Here is a 15,425-nt window from a genome sequence, read left to right as displayed (position 1 = left end):
ACGCAAAGTATCTTGTTCATACTTTGATTCCCTTTTTTCAAATGTGTCTTCAAGTGTTAGAGCCGATGAAGTATCATTTGGAATGTCGGCGTGTACCGTTCTATAACAAAAGATGGCTTACACACATCCCGAATGATAAGTCTTTGTGGTTGAGGCGACTTGTTTTCCGGAAATGTAGAGGCGAATGATAGGTTGCGGTCTTTTTGATAACGCACAGGCTGGTCTCTTTTTGGGTCTTTGTTGGTGTGTGACAACTTGTACGAAAGAATATATGGCACAACTTTGAGGCTATCTTTTTCTGCATTCTAGACCAGCCATGAGTTTCTTATGTCATCTTAATTGCGGCATGCAGTCGAATGAGAGTGTGCTTCTGGTGGAATAGAGAGTGAATCTCGGGTTGAGTTAACTTCTCACTCAGAGACTCGCCTTGTGGTGTTGAAGATTTGAGACTGCACGTTGAGGTGCAAACATGAACTGGTCAAGAATCTACTAAATTTATACTAAACTATTCTAAGTTATCCTAAAATTTAATAAGACAATCTAAATCGATCTAATGTTCTTATCACTTTGGATTCAAGTCTCGAGTTATCTGCCATCTCCTAGATAAGTATAAGTGGAGATGACTAACATTTCACATCGCGAGCAGAGGTGGTACTCTGCAGTTGCTGCTATTCATTACAACAAACCCATACCAATTTAATTCACGGATACATGATATAGAGTCTTAATAACCTAACAGACACCCCAAACTAATATAAACAAGCATCTGCTGGGCATCCCCTGCGGCTGCTCTTACTCATCAACTCGCTTGCTCCCCAAAGGAGCCTCCTCATCAGCAGCTGCACCAGCATGGCCCTCAGGGAGGGCATTGAGATCATCCTCATGAATATCAAGGCTTCTAAATTGAAACCAGAAACAGCAACCGGCAATTACGGCGAGGATAGCAACGACACCATAGTTCCAAACAAGAAGAGGATCGGCTGCAAGACCAACGAGAGCCTGTCCAAGGGCAGCTGAGAAAGCTGTCATGAAAAGCGCAACAGCCTGAACCATGGAACGCATGTTCTTGGGTGCCTTCGAGAAGGCATACTCAAGAGAAGTAATAGAAGCAAACACTTCAGAGAGAGCAATGAGAACATAGCTACCGGTTTGAGCCCAAACATTGATTTCCACGGCTGCGCAATCTTCACCAGAAGCATACTTACCGCACTCGGACTTCTGGTAGATGTAGTGCTGGACAACTGCAGCCCAGATCATGGCAGCAGCTCCGGTGAAGAAACCGGCCGTGATCTTCTTGATGGGGGTGAAGCGGAAACCAGCTTTTCTGAGGGCAGGGTAAATGAAGAAATCATTAAGTGGAATGAAGATCAAGAGAGCGAAAGGATTGAGATTCGAAAGAATGTCGTTGGGAACGCCATGGCGCTGCATCACGGCCGCCTGGGAGATGAGGTTATTGTTGACTAGTTACCTTAGTTAGTCTTCACACAATTCATCTCAACAGAATGATTAACTTACTCTGATTATAGCAGAGCCAGAAAATTGGGTACCAGCAGAAGACAGCGCATGCATTGAATCCTCGGCTGAGCTCGTCGACCCAGGCGTCGTCAAAGGTCATCCATTTAGGACGGGTCTCGTGGCTGAAGTTTGAGGGCTTTACTTTCTCCCAAAAGTCATCTTTATGAAGATTCTTCCATGTAGCAACTGGATTGATACTCCAGCAACCCTTCTGGGCGAGGAACCAAGTCTTAAGTGCCTGTCCCAGGACGGAGCCGCCAGGAGGCCTTCGTTCATACTTGTGGCGGTTCAACCACATTACGAGCGGACACAGACAGAGCATGAACGTTGGCAGCGTATAAGATAGCCAGAAGCCAATTTCCTTCTCCGCAAACACCATCTGCGTCGTGCGTTAGTATTAATTGTGACATCTGGAATCTTGGACATCAACACCAAACCTCACCACCTAACACCAACAACCTCATTTTCGGGATGAAGAACACATTTTACTCACCGTCACTTGCCCTACCAAAGCCCCTACATTGATACAGAAGTAAAACCAACTGTTTTAATTAGTTTTGAAGTGTTTGTTGTGCCGGAAATACTCACAGATACACCCTTTCGATCGTCACAGCAGGGTCGACGATAACGCGTTCACCAGACTTGAGAGTCTTAACATGCATGTACTGCTCGCCAAGCTGCTCAACAATGAGAGGATTGACGTTAGGTTTGAATCCACCAGTACCGAAACCAATGACAATGATAGCAATGATCATGGCGCCAAGGGCACCACCTTGATTGCCAATAACAGGGGGGATGGCAGACATAATCAGGATGATATGACCGATGATATCGATCCCGAGAGCCCAGCTGATGGTCTTATAGCGACCCCAGTACTGATCAGCAATATAGGCACCGAGAAGGGGCATAAAGTATTGCCAGAACTGGTTGAAGGTGGTGATTCCGGTCGAGGCGCGCTGACCCATGCCGAGAGCACCAGGCTGTTCCGGGTCAGCACCCGTGGTAGAGCCTTCGGGGAGCTTCTGCTGAATGAAATTGGTGACTTGATGGGTTAATATGACTGAACTTCTGTTATTGAGGCTGAGTAAAAACTTACACACAACGGTACAGCCATAGTATGAGAAACTATTAGATGAGTCAGTCAAGAACACCTTGCCAAAGGCTCGGGAAACCCCTTACCGTTCACACAGCTCGATAAAGGCAATACTGAATAGCTTCATAGGAATCTTATTTGGGACTCGGCGCAAAGTGTCTAGTTCCTCAGCAGTCGGAAACTGACCATCTGGTGTGACACCACCAGCGGGGGTAACAGCTCCCGCATCTGCAGTGGCTGGACGAGGGTCGGTGGCGATAGAGGCCCTCTTCTCGGCAGAGATAGAAGCTCGCTTCTCGTCAAGGACTTCAGCTCGGAGACCGGCCACGGTGATGGGCTCGGCGAGACTGTCTCCTGCAGGCGCCATGGTCGTAGGTGTGCTGATCTTTGAGACCGCAAGAATGAGACAAGATAGATGCCAATGCAACAGTAATCTGTAAGACACTAGACAGAGACGTCCGTTACGGGCAGAGGTGTTTTATATCTTCTGGAGTGTCGGACAATGCTACCATAATGGACCTTGTACACCGGATAGCACCGAGTATGATCGGCATCGAATAAGAAGCCAGAGGGAGGCAATTAGACAAAGCCAAGACGCCAGATCTGACGAGAAAACGCGAGATATGCATCTTGGAAGTCAGGAGGATGTATCAACTGCAAGGATGCAGTGAAAGAAGAAGGTCGTAATTGCTACCTACTATAAAAGGCTTGATACCAGGAGCCTCACGACAAGGGTGGATTCCTTCTCATCCTGCCAAGATATCTCATGCAGTTTGATAGTCGAGACAGGATTTTACGGTCATCAAGGAAGCGATGTGCATACTGTTGGTTGGGCATCTTATACCACTGTATGTACAATCTAAACGCTCCATGTTAGGATGAGGTTGATTATACTAGTCTCACATTTACTTGGCAAAGGAAAAAAAAGTTCTTAGTAGCGCCCTTAAGCTTGCCAATGCAAGCCAATGTTCGGGAAATTTATTTCTGCATCTGGGCGATAGGGTCTGTGTGAGACTTCAGATCGCCACCTATGTTATGTACATAAGCTAACACTTTGAAGCTCTACAGTCGCGATATTGCATCAATGAACTCACAAAGAGTTGTGCGACTTTCGCCTCTGGTCGCAAGAAGCTTTTTGATAAGGACCAGAGTATCGAGGTATTGATGCCTTCGACCTGGCAAACCGTATAGTCCTTATCTGTGGGAATCCAAGTTAGGATATGACTCCGACAATGCGACACAAAGGTTACGGAGCTAAACTCAGTATGCATCTGAAGCAGTCAAAACGTTCCTGATTAGCCAGCCTGCAGCCGTACCGTGATAACGAGGATGCCAAGACAGACACTTGGGGGGGCTAGGTGCTGGTGGTCGTTGCTGGATCTTGGCATAAGAAGATCCATGGAACTTTAAGAACTTTTGTAAGTCTGGGCATGATAAATGGGGAACAGATAAGTAGGGGATGGTATGGGATTTGCGTGTTGCAGTCGGTTTAAGGTTGTCTGGTCGGCCATGATAAGGGTTCGTACCAATGGGATACGAAAATTGCTCCAGGGCATATTACTGTACTATGACTTATACTCAAAGATTTACTAGTCGATGGTCCTTCTTGTCTTCATGCTACCAGGAGGTGACAGAATCTTCCTCGAAGGACCACTGTAGGCCAGTATCGTTGAATCAAGATATCCCTTGAAAGATACAATGACATTTTTGCGCCCGTCACCAAGGACATCTACCGTATTATCTACCAGACCACCACACGAGACCATCTCCAGCTCTCTGTTCTGTGGACTGCCACCTTCCTATTCCCGCCTAATCGCCCCGCACTACAATAATCCTTGAATGCAGCTTAATTTAAGCTTCTTTCAACGAGCAATGATCCGCAGCAATTCGATTGGACAGGATCAGTACACTCACCCATACAGAACTTTCTGATTGCCAAGTCGCCGCTTCCGACAACATGATCAGAGAGACAGTCCGGAGTAGTACTTTGTTTAGCAAATGTGATTTGCTGTATATGGCAGTTGTGATATAGAAACTATGGTAAAGCGGATATCATCGGATAATTGATGCATCGACAGCCTGGTGATGTTTTAACACAACAGCGGTTGGTTCTGGCAGCTTCGTCACAGGTATCGTACTCTCGAATTATTGCAAATATCATGAACCCCAAAAGTCCGCATATCTCGCCAGGTTCGGTAGTCAGGACTGGACGTACTAGATGTTACATCTCTTTTTTATGTTCCCCTGTCTTGAAGAACGATCCCGTAAAATCAGTGGTTTCAAGCGTCTTGAGCATACGGTGGATGACCATCGGTTTCCCGAATTAGCTGTTTGTGCCCAATGAGGTCTGACTTGCCCGATCCTTTATACTTCAAAGAATATCAAAAATTCTCCGGGAATCTTGTTTTGTTGTCGTTATAAATAGGGATATAGTTTTGCATTAATGACCTGATCTCTGTGTCGGAGTCTAGCTGTAAGCTGTTTTCTGTTCCTCCTCCTGTCGATAGTAACCGACAAGTCTGACGTTAGATATAGTGATTGCCATCGTAAAGTTTAGACTTAGGGAACAACAGCAAGTATTGCATAACACAATTCGCATTGCCGAACGCAAGCTCCGGACTCGTGGAGCCAACCAAAAGGCACTTTGCCAGCTATAATTCTAGATCATAAAGAATGGTCAGATATAGCATATAGTGTACATCTATGTCTTCGTACAGAACTAACATGTTGTAACAATAATGCCAATGAGTCAGGTGATCACTTCTTGTCTTGGAGTTCTGTTGACGCAGACTGTTTTACTTGAGGATGACACTATGAACTTGATGGGGTTACCGATCGACCAACTCTTCGATGACCCGGGAAACGACCTCATATGATGAACAACGAAGAAAAAGAAGAAGAGTTGGTACACCCAAACAGCAATACAACAACAGATAATGGGCCACCAGACTCCACCAATTTGTTGGCAAGCCGTCAATGGACATGCAGCTGTTGATAGCGAGATACCAGTTGACAAAGAAGTCGACACTCGACTCAAAACAGGTGTCTTCTTTTGATACTACCAAACAATAGGCGAGCCTGAGCGACATAGCCACCAATATTGTTTTACCAATAGCCATGGTCCCAGGAATCCACCAACCTATTCAACGACTCGAAACTCTGAACATCGCGAGGGTCTTCTCCACCAACATTCTGTAGGTCGTAAAAAGCATTTTTGGGAAGGCCAAGCCGCAGCCAGTCGATCTTCTCGACCTACGGGTTGCTGACGAAAGCTTCTGTTTCTGGGGTGCGTATAATTGTATATTGATGTCAATATCAAAGATGATCGAGAATGAATGGTGAGTTCTGCAGACGTCACGCAGAATACTTGCACAGCACTGATGGTCGCATAATCGAGAATGATGTCTGAAACAATTTTAGGATCCCCACGTGAATCCATTCTAACGGGTATCTTTCCGAGTAGAAAAATCTAATGATACAGCCGTGACAGAAAGCCCTTTTGAATATCCAACTCTATTGCATTTCTTTTAAGCTCCCGGATTGGTAAACACACAATTCCCCTTGATCTGCAGGTCATTCCATTTTCACAGGACCTAAGCATTTCCTTACAGCTTGCCCTTGATCAAGTTGTTGATCATCTCGCGACCAGTGATGCGAGTGGTATCCCAGAGTGTGGGGAAGTCGAGCGTGCTGGAAAGGCCATCGGCGAAGCCAAAGAAGAGCATGGGAGGGATCCAGCCGCGAGCGTACTCGAGCGCAAAGCAGCCCTCGGGCATCTTGTATTGCTTGACATCGCCGCGGCGAAGGTGGTGGATGCTGCCGGCGGGGTACACCTCGGCCTTGTACTCGCCAGGGACGTAAGCCAGCTGGGTTCCAGAAAGGATGTGGAAGTAGTCGTCGGCGGTGTGGCGACCAGTGTGGCCCTCGGTACCAATGGCAGTGCCTGTTTGACAGAATGTTAGCGATTGATATGCAATTGCAGCAGGCAAACATACCAAAGATGATGAGGTACTCGGTAACACTGGCGTGGATGATGTACATGGCACCCATAGCACCGCCAGCGTTGTTAAAGACCCATTCCTCCTTGAGGTTGATGTGCTCAGGAACCTTCTCGTTAAGCTCCGTGACGATGTACTGCACAACCGATCGGGTGTCCTCTCCGTGCTTAGCGATGGCTCGCTTAGAAAGATCGTCAAGGTGATCGAGGTCGAAGATGTAGAACTGGTTCAGGTTCTGCTCGACAAAGTAGACTACGGAGCTCAGGAGAGCTGTGAGGAGACCGAGAACCAGGAGGAGCTTGTTGAGGCCGCTGCCCTGCGACGCGGCGGCCGCAGAGGACTTTGACTTTGACTTGTTCTTTGCCATTGTGTTGACCGACCAAGTTGAACAAGTTGAAAGGAACAAGTCGCGTGAAGAAGGGGGCTATTAGTTCACAATTTCTGTTGAGCCCCGGAAATTAACTTAATAAGCCGTTCGGAGCTGGACCCTGGAGCCGCCCGGCCCCGGGATTAGCCCATCAACATATTGACCGTTCCGCATCGCGTTTCCGACCGCAATTTTCTAGTCTTGGCACCCATGTGAAATCTATCTGCCAGCTCATAGTTTCGTTTTCGTATTTGTATTCGCGATTATAAATATCTTCAGCCTCGTCAAATATATAAATCTATTGGCTATCTTTGCAAACCATCAAAGAAAAAAAGCATTGCTTTTCCCCATTGTTCCTCACCGCAACCTCTGTGTATGCGTGGTTCTTCAACGCCGTACAATTACACCTCAAAACTGGGGAAGAAATAGCAAAGAAGACCAACTCCAATCCCAATCCCAATCCCGCCGCGATAGCTTCTGTAAATCGCTAAACATTCCTTCATGCCTTCCAAGTAGAGTTACACATACCGCCTTCTTCCTGTTGGTTTCTAATCCACGTCTGAATCTCCCATGACCTCTGTCCTATCGGCATCATCCACGTCTTCGTCGTCGTGAAGAACTGTCTGATCTTCAATCTCGGCATCATCCATTGTGACATCTCCCATGGTTATGTCACCAGCCGTCATGTCTCCCACTGTGACATCCCCAAGTGTAACATCACCGTTCAGATCACCGTTCTGCTTATCCATATCGTCATCCAGATCAAGATCTGCATCGTCCTCTTCCGGCTTCTTTGGTCTGGGTCGCTTGACTGGCGCAATGACACCAAGTTCCGATGACCGTGGCCCCCAACGAGCTAGACGTCTTGTCGCCCGTCTCAACGCCCCCGCGTAGGCACTAACTTCTTCGCCAAAGTCATCCTTCTCCTTTGTAAGAAGACAAAGACCACCTACGCCCTTTTCTCTAAATGGCCCTGGAGTCTTGTCTCCATATGTTAGGTTCCGGGGAGTTGAAGTTTCATCATCGCTATCTTCAAAGGGATCTTCTTGGACCTGTAGTCTTTGATAGGCTCTGAAAACGGCACCGTCTTGTCGCCTGAGTTTTCGACTCTTGTGGTGTTGGCGCCGAAGACCACGGTCAAGAATGTACTCGACCCTTTGGCTCCTGTTTCGCTCAACAGCGAGTTGATGGGCTGTTGGGGGGCGGGGTTTTCTTGCAACAACACCCTCATTGACATTATGTGCCGGAGATGAGCCCTCAAAGATCTGATACTTGAGGGGTGCGCCTCTGCGATTCGAGGTAAGACCGCGACCAAGCCCCCTAGGCGGAGGTGTTGATCGCGTGCTATCCATGTCAGACTCATGTTTCGAGGGCCTGATGCGGGGGAGGATGGCTGGACCCTCATCAGCGAAAGATGGCCGCATTTTGCCTCTCTTGGTGTCTCTTTCATTGAGGAGAGCCTGGTCCATCTCAAGAATCTTCGCCCTCATCTTCTGTTTGGAGCGTCCAAATTCAATCTCTTCTTCAGTGTCTACGTTTTCTTTTGCTTTCTCTTCTGGGGTCATCTCCACGAGCTCAGGCACGCCCTGGTTTGCAACATCTAGCCCGTAGTCGACCCCAGGCCCGAAAGGGTTCTCCTCACAGCCTTCTTCCGTGAAATCGGATTCAAGATAGAACCACATAAGCCAGAGGAATGCATTCGCTCTCGACTTGCTCGTGTATTCAGTCCTCATGATCAGGTCGTGGAGTTCGCGGTGGCGAGGAAAGTGAAGCTCGGCGATTTTCTGAGCTGTGTTGCACATGACAAATATAAGATTGACAGGATTTGTGCGAGGAGTGTCCAACTGCTTAATTTTGTCGAGAGAGTTGGGTTCCTCTCGATCTTCTGCGCCACCTTTTAGAATAGACTTAAGACGAGGTGCATCCTGAAGCTGCTTGTAGGCATGAGGATCCTGGCGAGCTTGAAGTGACGGGATGGCATGGTATGTACGGAGCTGAGCTCTCATCTCAGGAAAGACTGGAAATGTTAGCGGTGGTTTCAAGGGTGAGAAGATTGACCTTACAATTCAGGGTGGTATTCATTCGGCCCATGTTGACAAGAAGACACACCATAGCCATTCCCTTTGCGGCTTCTCTATCACTTAGCAGTTTGTCGCGAAGCACCTTGCTAGTCTTTGAGCTGCGGGACATTGTATCGATATACAGGTCGGCAAAGCATTGACGCTGGAGTCGTTTGGGCTCATATGAATTGGTAAAAACACACTGCTCATTGTCGAACACGGCCTTGAGGAAGTCATATTGAATGTCTTCTCTCCAGAGAGGCTCGCCATCTTCCTTCTTTAGATGGCGTATCTTGCCAATCGTCGGTTGATTTGCGACGTCCTTATTTTGTGATGATTTCGTTTTACCTCGCGACGATTTTTCTTGAGGATCGGGAGTGGCATTGGCCATCTGAGTATCGTCATCCTCGGTCATGGCTCGCGAGACAAAGGACTTGGCTTCGGGCTGGCCGGGTGAGCTGGGAGGATCGACCTCAGACGTCGCGGCAAGAGAAGCAGGAGACGCCATTGTAGGTGGTTGTGGCTTTTGCCAAAAACGAGGGTGTTCGCAAGGGGTCGCGAGAAATTGAGGTTCAAGGTCAAGTCGTCTGGATTGATCAACGGCGCATCGCGAAAGGACAATTCGGCTGGACTATCAATGTTTGGCAGGGAGATGGAGGTGGGGATTGATGACTGTGCCGAAAACCAGATTGCGCGCAGATTGTTTGCGGGTTGCGTATGCGAGGGTGATGATAGTATTAGTGTTGGTGTTTTAGAATAAAATAGAACGAGTAATGGTTCTGGGGCTTGTTGATACGTTGGGAAGAAATGGAGATGGGAATGGAAGTGAGAAGCGAAGTTGCCAGTTCCTCTCCTCAGCCTTTTCCTTGTCTTGCGTTAGTTTGCCTGGGGCAGCAGATACGCCCACGAGCCGGGAAGTTGCTGAGCGCGTCACGGTACATTACCACAGGAGCCCGTCGTACCTGATTCACGACTAGGGACTCCGTACTCTAGGTAAGGCAGGGAGGTGTTCAGTGGAGCAAGGAGGCTGAAAGAGCTGTGGCTTGAGGTAATATTGTGGCGTTATTCTACCTGAAGCATGGTCCGTGCTGGTCGCGCTGCAACGACCCGAGCTAATAAGCTGTAGCAGTGGCCTAGGCATTGTGTTTTCTAGCAGGGGATCGCACTCCCTCATCTCTTTACATCAACAAATCTCATACCAAAGGGAGCAACCAAGCCCACCACGGCTTCGGCCAGGACGATATACATACTAACCAACAGGGACATTGTAGACGGGAAATTTTCTCTTTTGAAGTTTCGAGACATCGCAGAGAACTGGCCAGTCTTGCAGAACAGAACGTTCAAGAGACTGAAGGACATTCGACAAACAACAGAACCAAACTCAAAATCACTATTGTCGGCAGCGGTTCACGTCTTTTAAACTCCAGACACCCAACATGGCCACTCCCGTCAGAACGACTACCATTGGCGGTCCTCCAGTGACCGACAGCCCAGGTACTTGGCGTCACCCACGACTCAACGAGATCGCCAGGCGTCGTAATGCGACGACCTTCTCCGAGAAGAATGTGCGCCAGATCGCCTATAATGTCATTGCGCTGCTAGGATTCTGGTCTGCGCAGCTCTTAGCCAAGCTTAACATTGGCTCTCAAGTGTGAGTTTTCGCGGACGTCTTTTGCGACCGACCAGCCGTTAACTCCAGTCTTTAGTGTTCCTAGCTCTTTTAGGATATACTTGAGCTGGGCATGGTTCATTCTCAACCTCATACCATTTATCAACATTGGCATCGCGTGTCTGCCCTTGATTCGACCGAAAGACGATCTCTCCGATATCCCTCTGACACCTGCTCAGCGCAAGCTGCTGGGCCTGGACCCCTCCTCGGCCGCCCCGACCCCCGATGCGAAGTTCAGCACGCCTCCTCGATACTCACGCACACCTTCCATAGGTGGCTCTGTTGGAAGCCGAGGAAGCTATGGCAGCTCACCCCTTTCTGGGCGAGGAAGTCCTCTCGTACAGGGAGCGGCTGGCTCACCGTTGGGCAGCCCTCTTTTCCAGAAGAGCGTCAACAGTTTCGGCAATGGAAGAAGGTCTTCTTTTGGATCAACGAGCCCATTTGCGGCTAGCTCTTCTGCCAACCTCTTCTCAGATCCTACCTCTCCCGGTTCCGCTGGAGGCAAGCGAACAAGTGTCGGGTTGAACAGCAAGTGGTTATACGAGAAGGGACGGCGACCGTCAGGTAATGCCTGGAACTTGTGATTCAGGGTTGAATAATGAAGGTAGACATTTTGGACAAGCACGTTCGTGATACAGGAAGGGCTCAAGCTATGTGAGTCTTGCCATTCGGCCGGGAGACACTGTGTTCAATGTGCATGGAATCTGGCCTATTAGAAACCCAATGTTGATATTCTTGTGAAGGGTTCGCAGCGGGAGTCAGAAAACTCCTCAATAACAAAACTAATGATTTACATGCACCACCCGACCAGTGATTCAAGAAGATCGCTGCGGAGATACCAAACTGGGTATTCGATAAGCTCGAAACTGCACGGTTGTCTCATGCCAACATGCGTAGGGAGGCAGATATTCTTGAGAACATAGCATTTCTCATGCCTCTGCAGCCGCACTCGACCAGCAGAGGAACTGACAAAGATCCCAGGCCAAATTCATTCAGTGCATTCCAATCTTGACAACAGGACGACCCGTGAAAGCGTGAGCTTCTGACTTGGCCGCGATATCTTCTGCCTCCTCCATCGTGAGCAAAGTCAAATGACTGCGTATTCCATGCTGAACTACAAATTCCATCATCTCTCTAGTCTCATCCATACTACCATGGACTGTTCCCTTGACGAAAATCTCTCTCAAGATGAGATTCATAGGGTCGAATTTAAGACCATGCTCAGGAAAGCCAGCGGCGACTAATACTCCTCTTGGTTGCAAGCGTTGAGCAGCCCAGTCGTTGGCAGCATCGTCGCTGGTGCATACAATGGTAGCTTTGAGACCAATTCCATCGGTAAAATCAGAGATCTTCTGAATAGTTTCTGGGTCATCAAGCTTGAGTATGAGATCCGGTTGGAGGTGAGAGGGAACTCCAGAAGCGAGCTTCAAACCAACCTCATGGTTGTCAATAGCCATCACCCTATAGCCTCGAGCCTTTGCGAATTGAATGCCCAAAATCCCAAGGCCACCTATACCGATGATGCCAATGGTCTCGCCCTTTATTATATCTGCCTGGTTAATGGCATGCCACACAGTTGCCTGAGATTGGTTGTCAGCATAGCACGGGCAATAGAACACTTTCAGCTCTGGGAAACACACCCCGGCACACATCAAAGGGGCCGCCTGCTCAAAACCTATGCTGCCAGGCAAGGACACCACAGCACCATGCCAGGAAGCCATGTATTCGGCAAAGGCCCCATCACGACGAATGATGCCACACATAGTCCTATTATCACAGAAACGTGGATCGAGCGACCCAAGACTCTGCATAGCCCATTTGCATCCGTTACAGCCTTGGCAAGGATCCATAAAGTTTGTGACTCCCACACGATCCCCTATATGCCATATCTCAGGTACATCAGAGCCAAGACCGACTATTGTTCCGGCTGGTTCATGAGAGCCGATGAAAGGCAACGATACCTGGGTTATGCCATGATAAACCATGAGATCGGTGTGACAAAAGCCAGCGGCTGCTACACGGATGAGAACTTCATCGGGCTTTGGCTTTGGCACAGGGACATCATGGAGAAGGGTGTAGTTCTTATGAAACTAGATACGTCAACGGGTGCGAAAAGCACAAGGTCTAGGTAGACAACTTTACCTCAACTAGTCTTAATGCCTTCATCGTCTGAGGTACAGTAACATGGGCCGACATTTTTCCAATATTCTTGATACAAAGTAATGGATGACAATGGTTGCAGGAGAATAGTCGTAGGGTTTATTTTGCGAACAGCCAGACGAATTCTCCAGGTTAGGTGCAATCACAGTGACAGATAAATGAAAGTAGCTTACAATAGAGACAGAATCGGAGCGGTGCGAACACAACAAAGTAGTGAGACAGCACATTGCGTGATTCTCACGCTGACATGTCTTGGCTCTTCTTAATCAAGTCAGTCGCCAGCATTCGTTATTTTGACCAGTTCAGTAATTCCCACGACGCATCATTTATGAACTCATATTGAGATTTCATTCATTGAACCAAGGATTACCCAGAGCGATCATATGTATAATTATCTAGCCTGTTTCGTGTTTATAATTTAGTCATGAAGCCACTCTTCTCATCCTCAAAGATGTTGGTGAGTGTTCCAATATGAGGCAGAATCTCAACCGCAAATTCGTCGCCGTGCCGGAGCGCATCCTTGGGGGTTCGGCCCATTCCAACACCTGCGGGGGTGCCAGTGACAATGACAGTTCCCGGAGGAAGTGTAGTGCCTTGAGACAGCCAGCTGATAATCTTAGGGACAGAAAAGATGAGGTCACTGAGTGAAGTCAGTGGGGAAGTTCGCATAACTGTGTGGTGCTACTTACTCAGTGCCGCTCTCCTGATACACTTCGCCGTTCTTTAACCCTCGCATGTGAAGCTTAGTAGGGTCTGTAATAAGAGATTTGAGAACCAGTGTTGGGCCTATAAAGGGAAATTGTTAGCTCAATCAACCATAACCTCAGATGAACTTACCTAATGGACAAGCCCCATCAAAGCTCTTTGAGAAGGACCATTGAGATTGGTTTAGCTGTTGAGTACGGCTGGAAACATCGTTGGCGGCAGTGTATCCAAGAACGTAGTCCAAAGCTTCGGCCTCGCTGACGTTCTTAGCCGTCTTACCAATTACCACAGCCAATTCTGCCTCGTAATCACCAGACTCGTCCACCTGGCTCAGCTTGGGAATGGTCCCACGAGCTGGCCAAGGATCCACGATTGTTGTCGCTGGTTTCCTATCTACAGGTCAACTCAAAGCCTAGTCTTGTATTACTGATCAGGCAGACTTACATGAAGATGACCGGGATTGCTGGGGGATCAAGTCCACATTCGGCAGCGTGCTTTCTGTACTAATGGCGAGTCAGATCCTGCGATTTCCAGAAGTAGCTTGACATACATTCAAACCGACACACCGAATAGTACCGATCTCATTTTGGGCAAGAGGGGACAGGACGCGGTCAATGGTTTCGGTAGTACCAGTCGAGGATCCTGGGGATAGGACTGATGAACCTGACCAAACATTGACAGCAACCTCTTGACCCTTGCGTAAGGCAGCACCAACATCAATATCCTTGTCTGCGGGCTGACCGATAAGGACCTTGGAAGGACTAGATCTTGGTACAAAGCGTACGAGACCTACAAGAGTTGTTAGGGTGATGCTTTAACGAACTTCAGATGATCTGCTTACGCTGGAGGGCAGATGAGGCCATAATATCTTCTGCGTATGACGTGGTTGGGGAAGTACTTAAGATCAAAACAAATGAAGACAGGAACCAAGAGATCGAGGCCTTGGGCTCTTTATAAATGGCGGACTTAAGCCTAGCGACATTGAATGGACAAGTATCAAGGCCGGCTTCGGCATGTTGATGTCCATGTAACAACGTGCGGGAACTGGGGTCCTGGCGGGGAGATGCCGAACTGCTATCGGTTCGGGTAGAAGCCCCGGAGGGAACTACTGGAAAGTCAAGAACATACATAACCACATATAAATTGTATGCATATAGTCGCCTATCGACATACTGGCAGGTAGCTAGGCAATTGACAGTTTAAAATCGGACGAACCGGAGTTTTTCTACAAGATATTAAATATAAAGTAATTAAAGCAAACGCTCTCTTCTATTTCATCCTCTATATTTGCTAGTCTTAAGGCAGCATACCTATATCAGAAGATGGAACGCGGCAACACAAGCAAACCACCTGCATTTTGGTCAGGGACAGTACTATATTAAGCACTACTGCCATGACTGATATTGGTCGAGGGCCAAAAAAGACATGAACCCGCAAGACGCAAAAGACAATGCGTGATCCGAGAATCGAACTCGGGACCCTCCCATGGGAGAGGAGGATTTTGCCACTAAACTAATCACGCTTCTATTTGTTAATAGATGCGAGAGTTGATAGCCTTTGTAGGAAATGGATGCTGAACTGTATTCTGTGTAACGAGAAATTGCTATCTGCCTACCTATGTTGAAGAGTTGAGACGGAGCAAATAGGTGATTGCGAGCTTCTTATATCATTCGAAGCTGATAGGATCCGCCTATGACTTGCTTAGGGTCGTCTTGCGGGGCAGAAACGAACCTTACTGTATTAGTTTTAACTCTCTTCTCCGCCACAACGCTGACTTTAGCCCAATATAAGCAATATGGATCGAAGCTCAAAGTACCGTGTTTGCATGCAAGTTCGGTATATAATCTAATCAGTTGCT

At 48.0% G+C, this 15,425-nt stretch overlaps 6 protein-coding genes and 1 non-coding gene across 9 annotated transcripts; 1 reads left to right on the top strand and 6 right to left on the bottom strand.

Moving 5' to 3' along the window:
- Positions 1 to 791: 791 nt before the first annotated feature.
- On the bottom strand, positions 792 to 3,479 carry FOIG_02848 (POT family proton-dependent oligopeptide transporter). The gene is made up of 6 exons (XM_031200290.1): positions 2,695 to 3,479; positions 2,612 to 2,640; positions 2,104 to 2,557; positions 2,009 to 2,057; positions 1,516 to 1,894; positions 792 to 1,460 (listed from the first exon to the last, which is right to left on the bottom strand). The coding sequence occupies exons 1-6, from the start codon at positions 2,973 to 2,975 to the stop codon at positions 793 to 795; spliced, it is 1,860 nt and encodes a 619-aa protein (XP_031070058.1). The 5' UTR covers positions 2,976 to 3,479; the 3' UTR covers position 792.
- A 2,053-nt stretch (positions 3,480 to 5,532) lies between these two features.
- Positions 5,533 to 7,135, bottom strand: FOIG_02847 (C-8 sterol isomerase). Its single transcript, XM_031200289.1, has 2 exons — positions 6,604 to 7,135; positions 5,533 to 6,551 (listed from the first exon to the last, which is right to left on the bottom strand). The coding sequence occupies exons 1-2, from the start codon at positions 6,971 to 6,973 to the stop codon at positions 6,214 to 6,216; spliced, it is 708 nt and encodes a 235-aa protein (XP_031070057.1). The 5' UTR covers positions 6,974 to 7,135; the 3' UTR covers positions 5,533 to 6,213.
- Positions 7,136 to 7,185: 50 nt separating this feature from the next.
- Positions 7,186 to 10,018, bottom strand: FOIG_02846 (uncharacterized protein). The gene is made up of 2 exons (XM_031200288.1): positions 9,037 to 10,018; positions 7,186 to 8,990 (listed from the first exon to the last, which is right to left on the bottom strand). Exons 1-2 carry the CDS (start codon positions 9,539 to 9,541, stop codon positions 7,522 to 7,524), a joined length of 1,974 nt encoding a protein of 657 aa, XP_031070056.1. The 5' UTR covers positions 9,542 to 10,018; the 3' UTR covers positions 7,186 to 7,521.
- A 144-nt stretch (positions 10,019 to 10,162) lies between these two features.
- On the top strand, positions 10,163 to 11,608 carry FOIG_02845 (uncharacterized protein). Of its 2 annotated transcripts, XM_031200287.1 has the most exons (3): positions 10,195 to 10,684; positions 10,740 to 11,356; positions 11,446 to 11,608. In XM_031200287.1, exons 1-2 carry the CDS (start codon positions 10,470 to 10,472, stop codon positions 11,284 to 11,286), a joined length of 762 nt encoding a protein of 253 aa, XP_031070055.1. In that variant the 5' UTR covers positions 10,195 to 10,469; the 3' UTR covers positions 11,287 to 11,356; positions 11,446 to 11,608. The 2 variants fall into 2 exon arrangements, with proteins under 2 accessions (XP_031070054.1, XP_031070055.1); XM_031200286.1 differs by having other exon boundaries at positions 10,163 to 10,684; positions 10,740 to 11,608.
- On the bottom strand, positions 11,390 to 13,011 carry FOIG_02844 (uncharacterized protein). Of its 2 annotated transcripts, XM_031200285.1 has the most exons (4): positions 12,845 to 13,011; positions 12,343 to 12,792; positions 12,139 to 12,282; positions 11,390 to 12,078 (listed from the first exon to the last, which is right to left on the bottom strand). In XM_031200285.1, the coding sequence occupies exons 1-4, from the start codon at positions 12,896 to 12,898 to the stop codon at positions 11,695 to 11,697; spliced, it is 1,032 nt and encodes a 343-aa protein (XP_031070053.1). In that variant the 5' UTR covers positions 12,899 to 13,011; the 3' UTR covers positions 11,390 to 11,694. The 2 variants fall into 2 exon arrangements, with proteins under 2 accessions (XP_031070053.1, XP_031070052.1); XM_031200284.1 differs by having other exon boundaries at positions 11,390 to 12,282.
- A 29-nt stretch (positions 13,012 to 13,040) lies between these two features.
- FOIG_02843 (uncharacterized protein) lies at positions 13,041 to 14,634 on the bottom strand. The gene is made up of 6 exons (XM_031200283.1): positions 14,409 to 14,634; positions 14,118 to 14,356; positions 14,012 to 14,070; positions 13,700 to 13,956; positions 13,552 to 13,648; positions 13,041 to 13,502 (listed from the first exon to the last, which is right to left on the bottom strand). The coding sequence occupies exons 1-6, from the start codon at positions 14,428 to 14,430 to the stop codon at positions 13,274 to 13,276; spliced, it is 903 nt and encodes a 300-aa protein (XP_031070051.1). The 5' UTR covers positions 14,431 to 14,634; the 3' UTR covers positions 13,041 to 13,273.
- Positions 14,635 to 15,018: 384 nt separating this feature from the next.
- On the bottom strand, positions 15,019 to 15,089 carry FOIG_02842. Its single transcript has one exon. It is a non-coding gene; the product is annotated as a tRNA-Gly (tRNA).
- Positions 15,090 to 15,425: the final 336 nt, after the last annotated feature.

Source organism: Fusarium odoratissimum (genome assembly GCF_000260195.1).
Source record: "Fusarium odoratissimum NRRL 54006 unplaced genomic scaffold supercont1.3, whole genome shotgun sequence".
In the NCBI taxonomy this organism is placed as follows: Eukaryota; Fungi; Ascomycota; class Sordariomycetes; order Hypocreales; family Nectriaceae; genus Fusarium; species Fusarium odoratissimum.
Note: the sequence above shows the minus strand (reverse complement) of the source record. Positions and strands in the feature narration are given on the sequence as shown.

Bases quoted from the DNA above. Each gene is read 5' to 3' on its own strand.
- FOIG_02847 (XM_031200289.1), bottom strand. From the start codon at position 6,973: ATGGCAAAGAACAAGTCAAAGTCAAAGTCCTCTGCGGCCGCCGCGTCG. The intron at 6,552-6,603 runs GTATGTTTGCCT...TCTGTCAAACAG, and splicing joins CGAGTACCTCATCATCTTTG to GCACTGCCATTGGTACCGAG.
- FOIG_02844 (XM_031200284.1), bottom strand. From the start codon at position 12,898: ATGTCGGCCCATGTTACTGTACCTCAGACGATGAAGGCATTAAGACTA. The intron at 12,793-12,844 runs GTAAAGTTGTCT...TGACGTATCTAG, and splicing joins AGGCATTAAGACTAGTTGAG to TTTCATAAGAACTACACCCT. The intron at 12,283-12,342 runs GTGTGTTTCCCA...AACCAATCTCAG, and splicing joins CCCCTTTGATGTGTGCCGGG to GCAACTGTGTGGCATGCCAT.
- FOIG_02843 (XM_031200283.1), bottom strand. From the start codon at position 14,430: ATGGCCTCATCTGCCCTCCAGC. The intron at 14,071-14,117 runs GTATGTCAAGCT...ACTCGCCATTAG, and splicing joins TTCGGTGTGTCGGTTTGAAT to TACAGAAAGCACGCTGCCGA. The intron at 13,503-13,551 runs GTAAGTAGCACC...GACTTCACTCAG, and splicing joins TATCAGGAGAGCGGCACTGA to TGACCTCATCTTTTCTGTCC.
- FOIG_02846 (XM_031200288.1), bottom strand. From the start codon at position 9,541: ATGGCGTCTCCTGCTTCTCTTGCCGCGACGTCTGAGGTCGATCCTCCC. The intron at 8,991-9,036 runs GTAAGGTCAATC...TAACATTTCCAG, and splicing joins AATGAATACCACCCTGAATT to TCTTTCCTGAGATGAGAGCT.
- FOIG_02848 (XM_031200290.1), bottom strand. From the start codon at position 2,975: ATGGCGCCTGCAGGAGACAGTCTCGCCGAGCCCATCACCGTGGCCGGT. The intron at 2,641-2,694 runs GTAAGGGGTTTC...CTCATCTAATAG, and splicing joins TTTATCGAGCTGTGTGAACG to TTTCTCATACTATGGCTGTA. The intron at 1,461-1,515 runs GTAAGTTAATCA...TAAGGTAACTAG, and splicing joins CTGGCTCTGCTATAATCAGA to TCAACAATAACCTCATCTCC.
- FOIG_02845 (XM_031200286.1), top strand. From the start codon at position 10,470: ATGGCCACTCCCGTCAGAACGACTACCATTGGCGGTCCTCCAGTGACC. The intron at 10,685-10,739 runs GTGAGTTTTCGC...TCCAGTCTTTAG, and splicing joins CTTAACATTGGCTCTCAAGT to TGTTCCTAGCTCTTTTAGGA.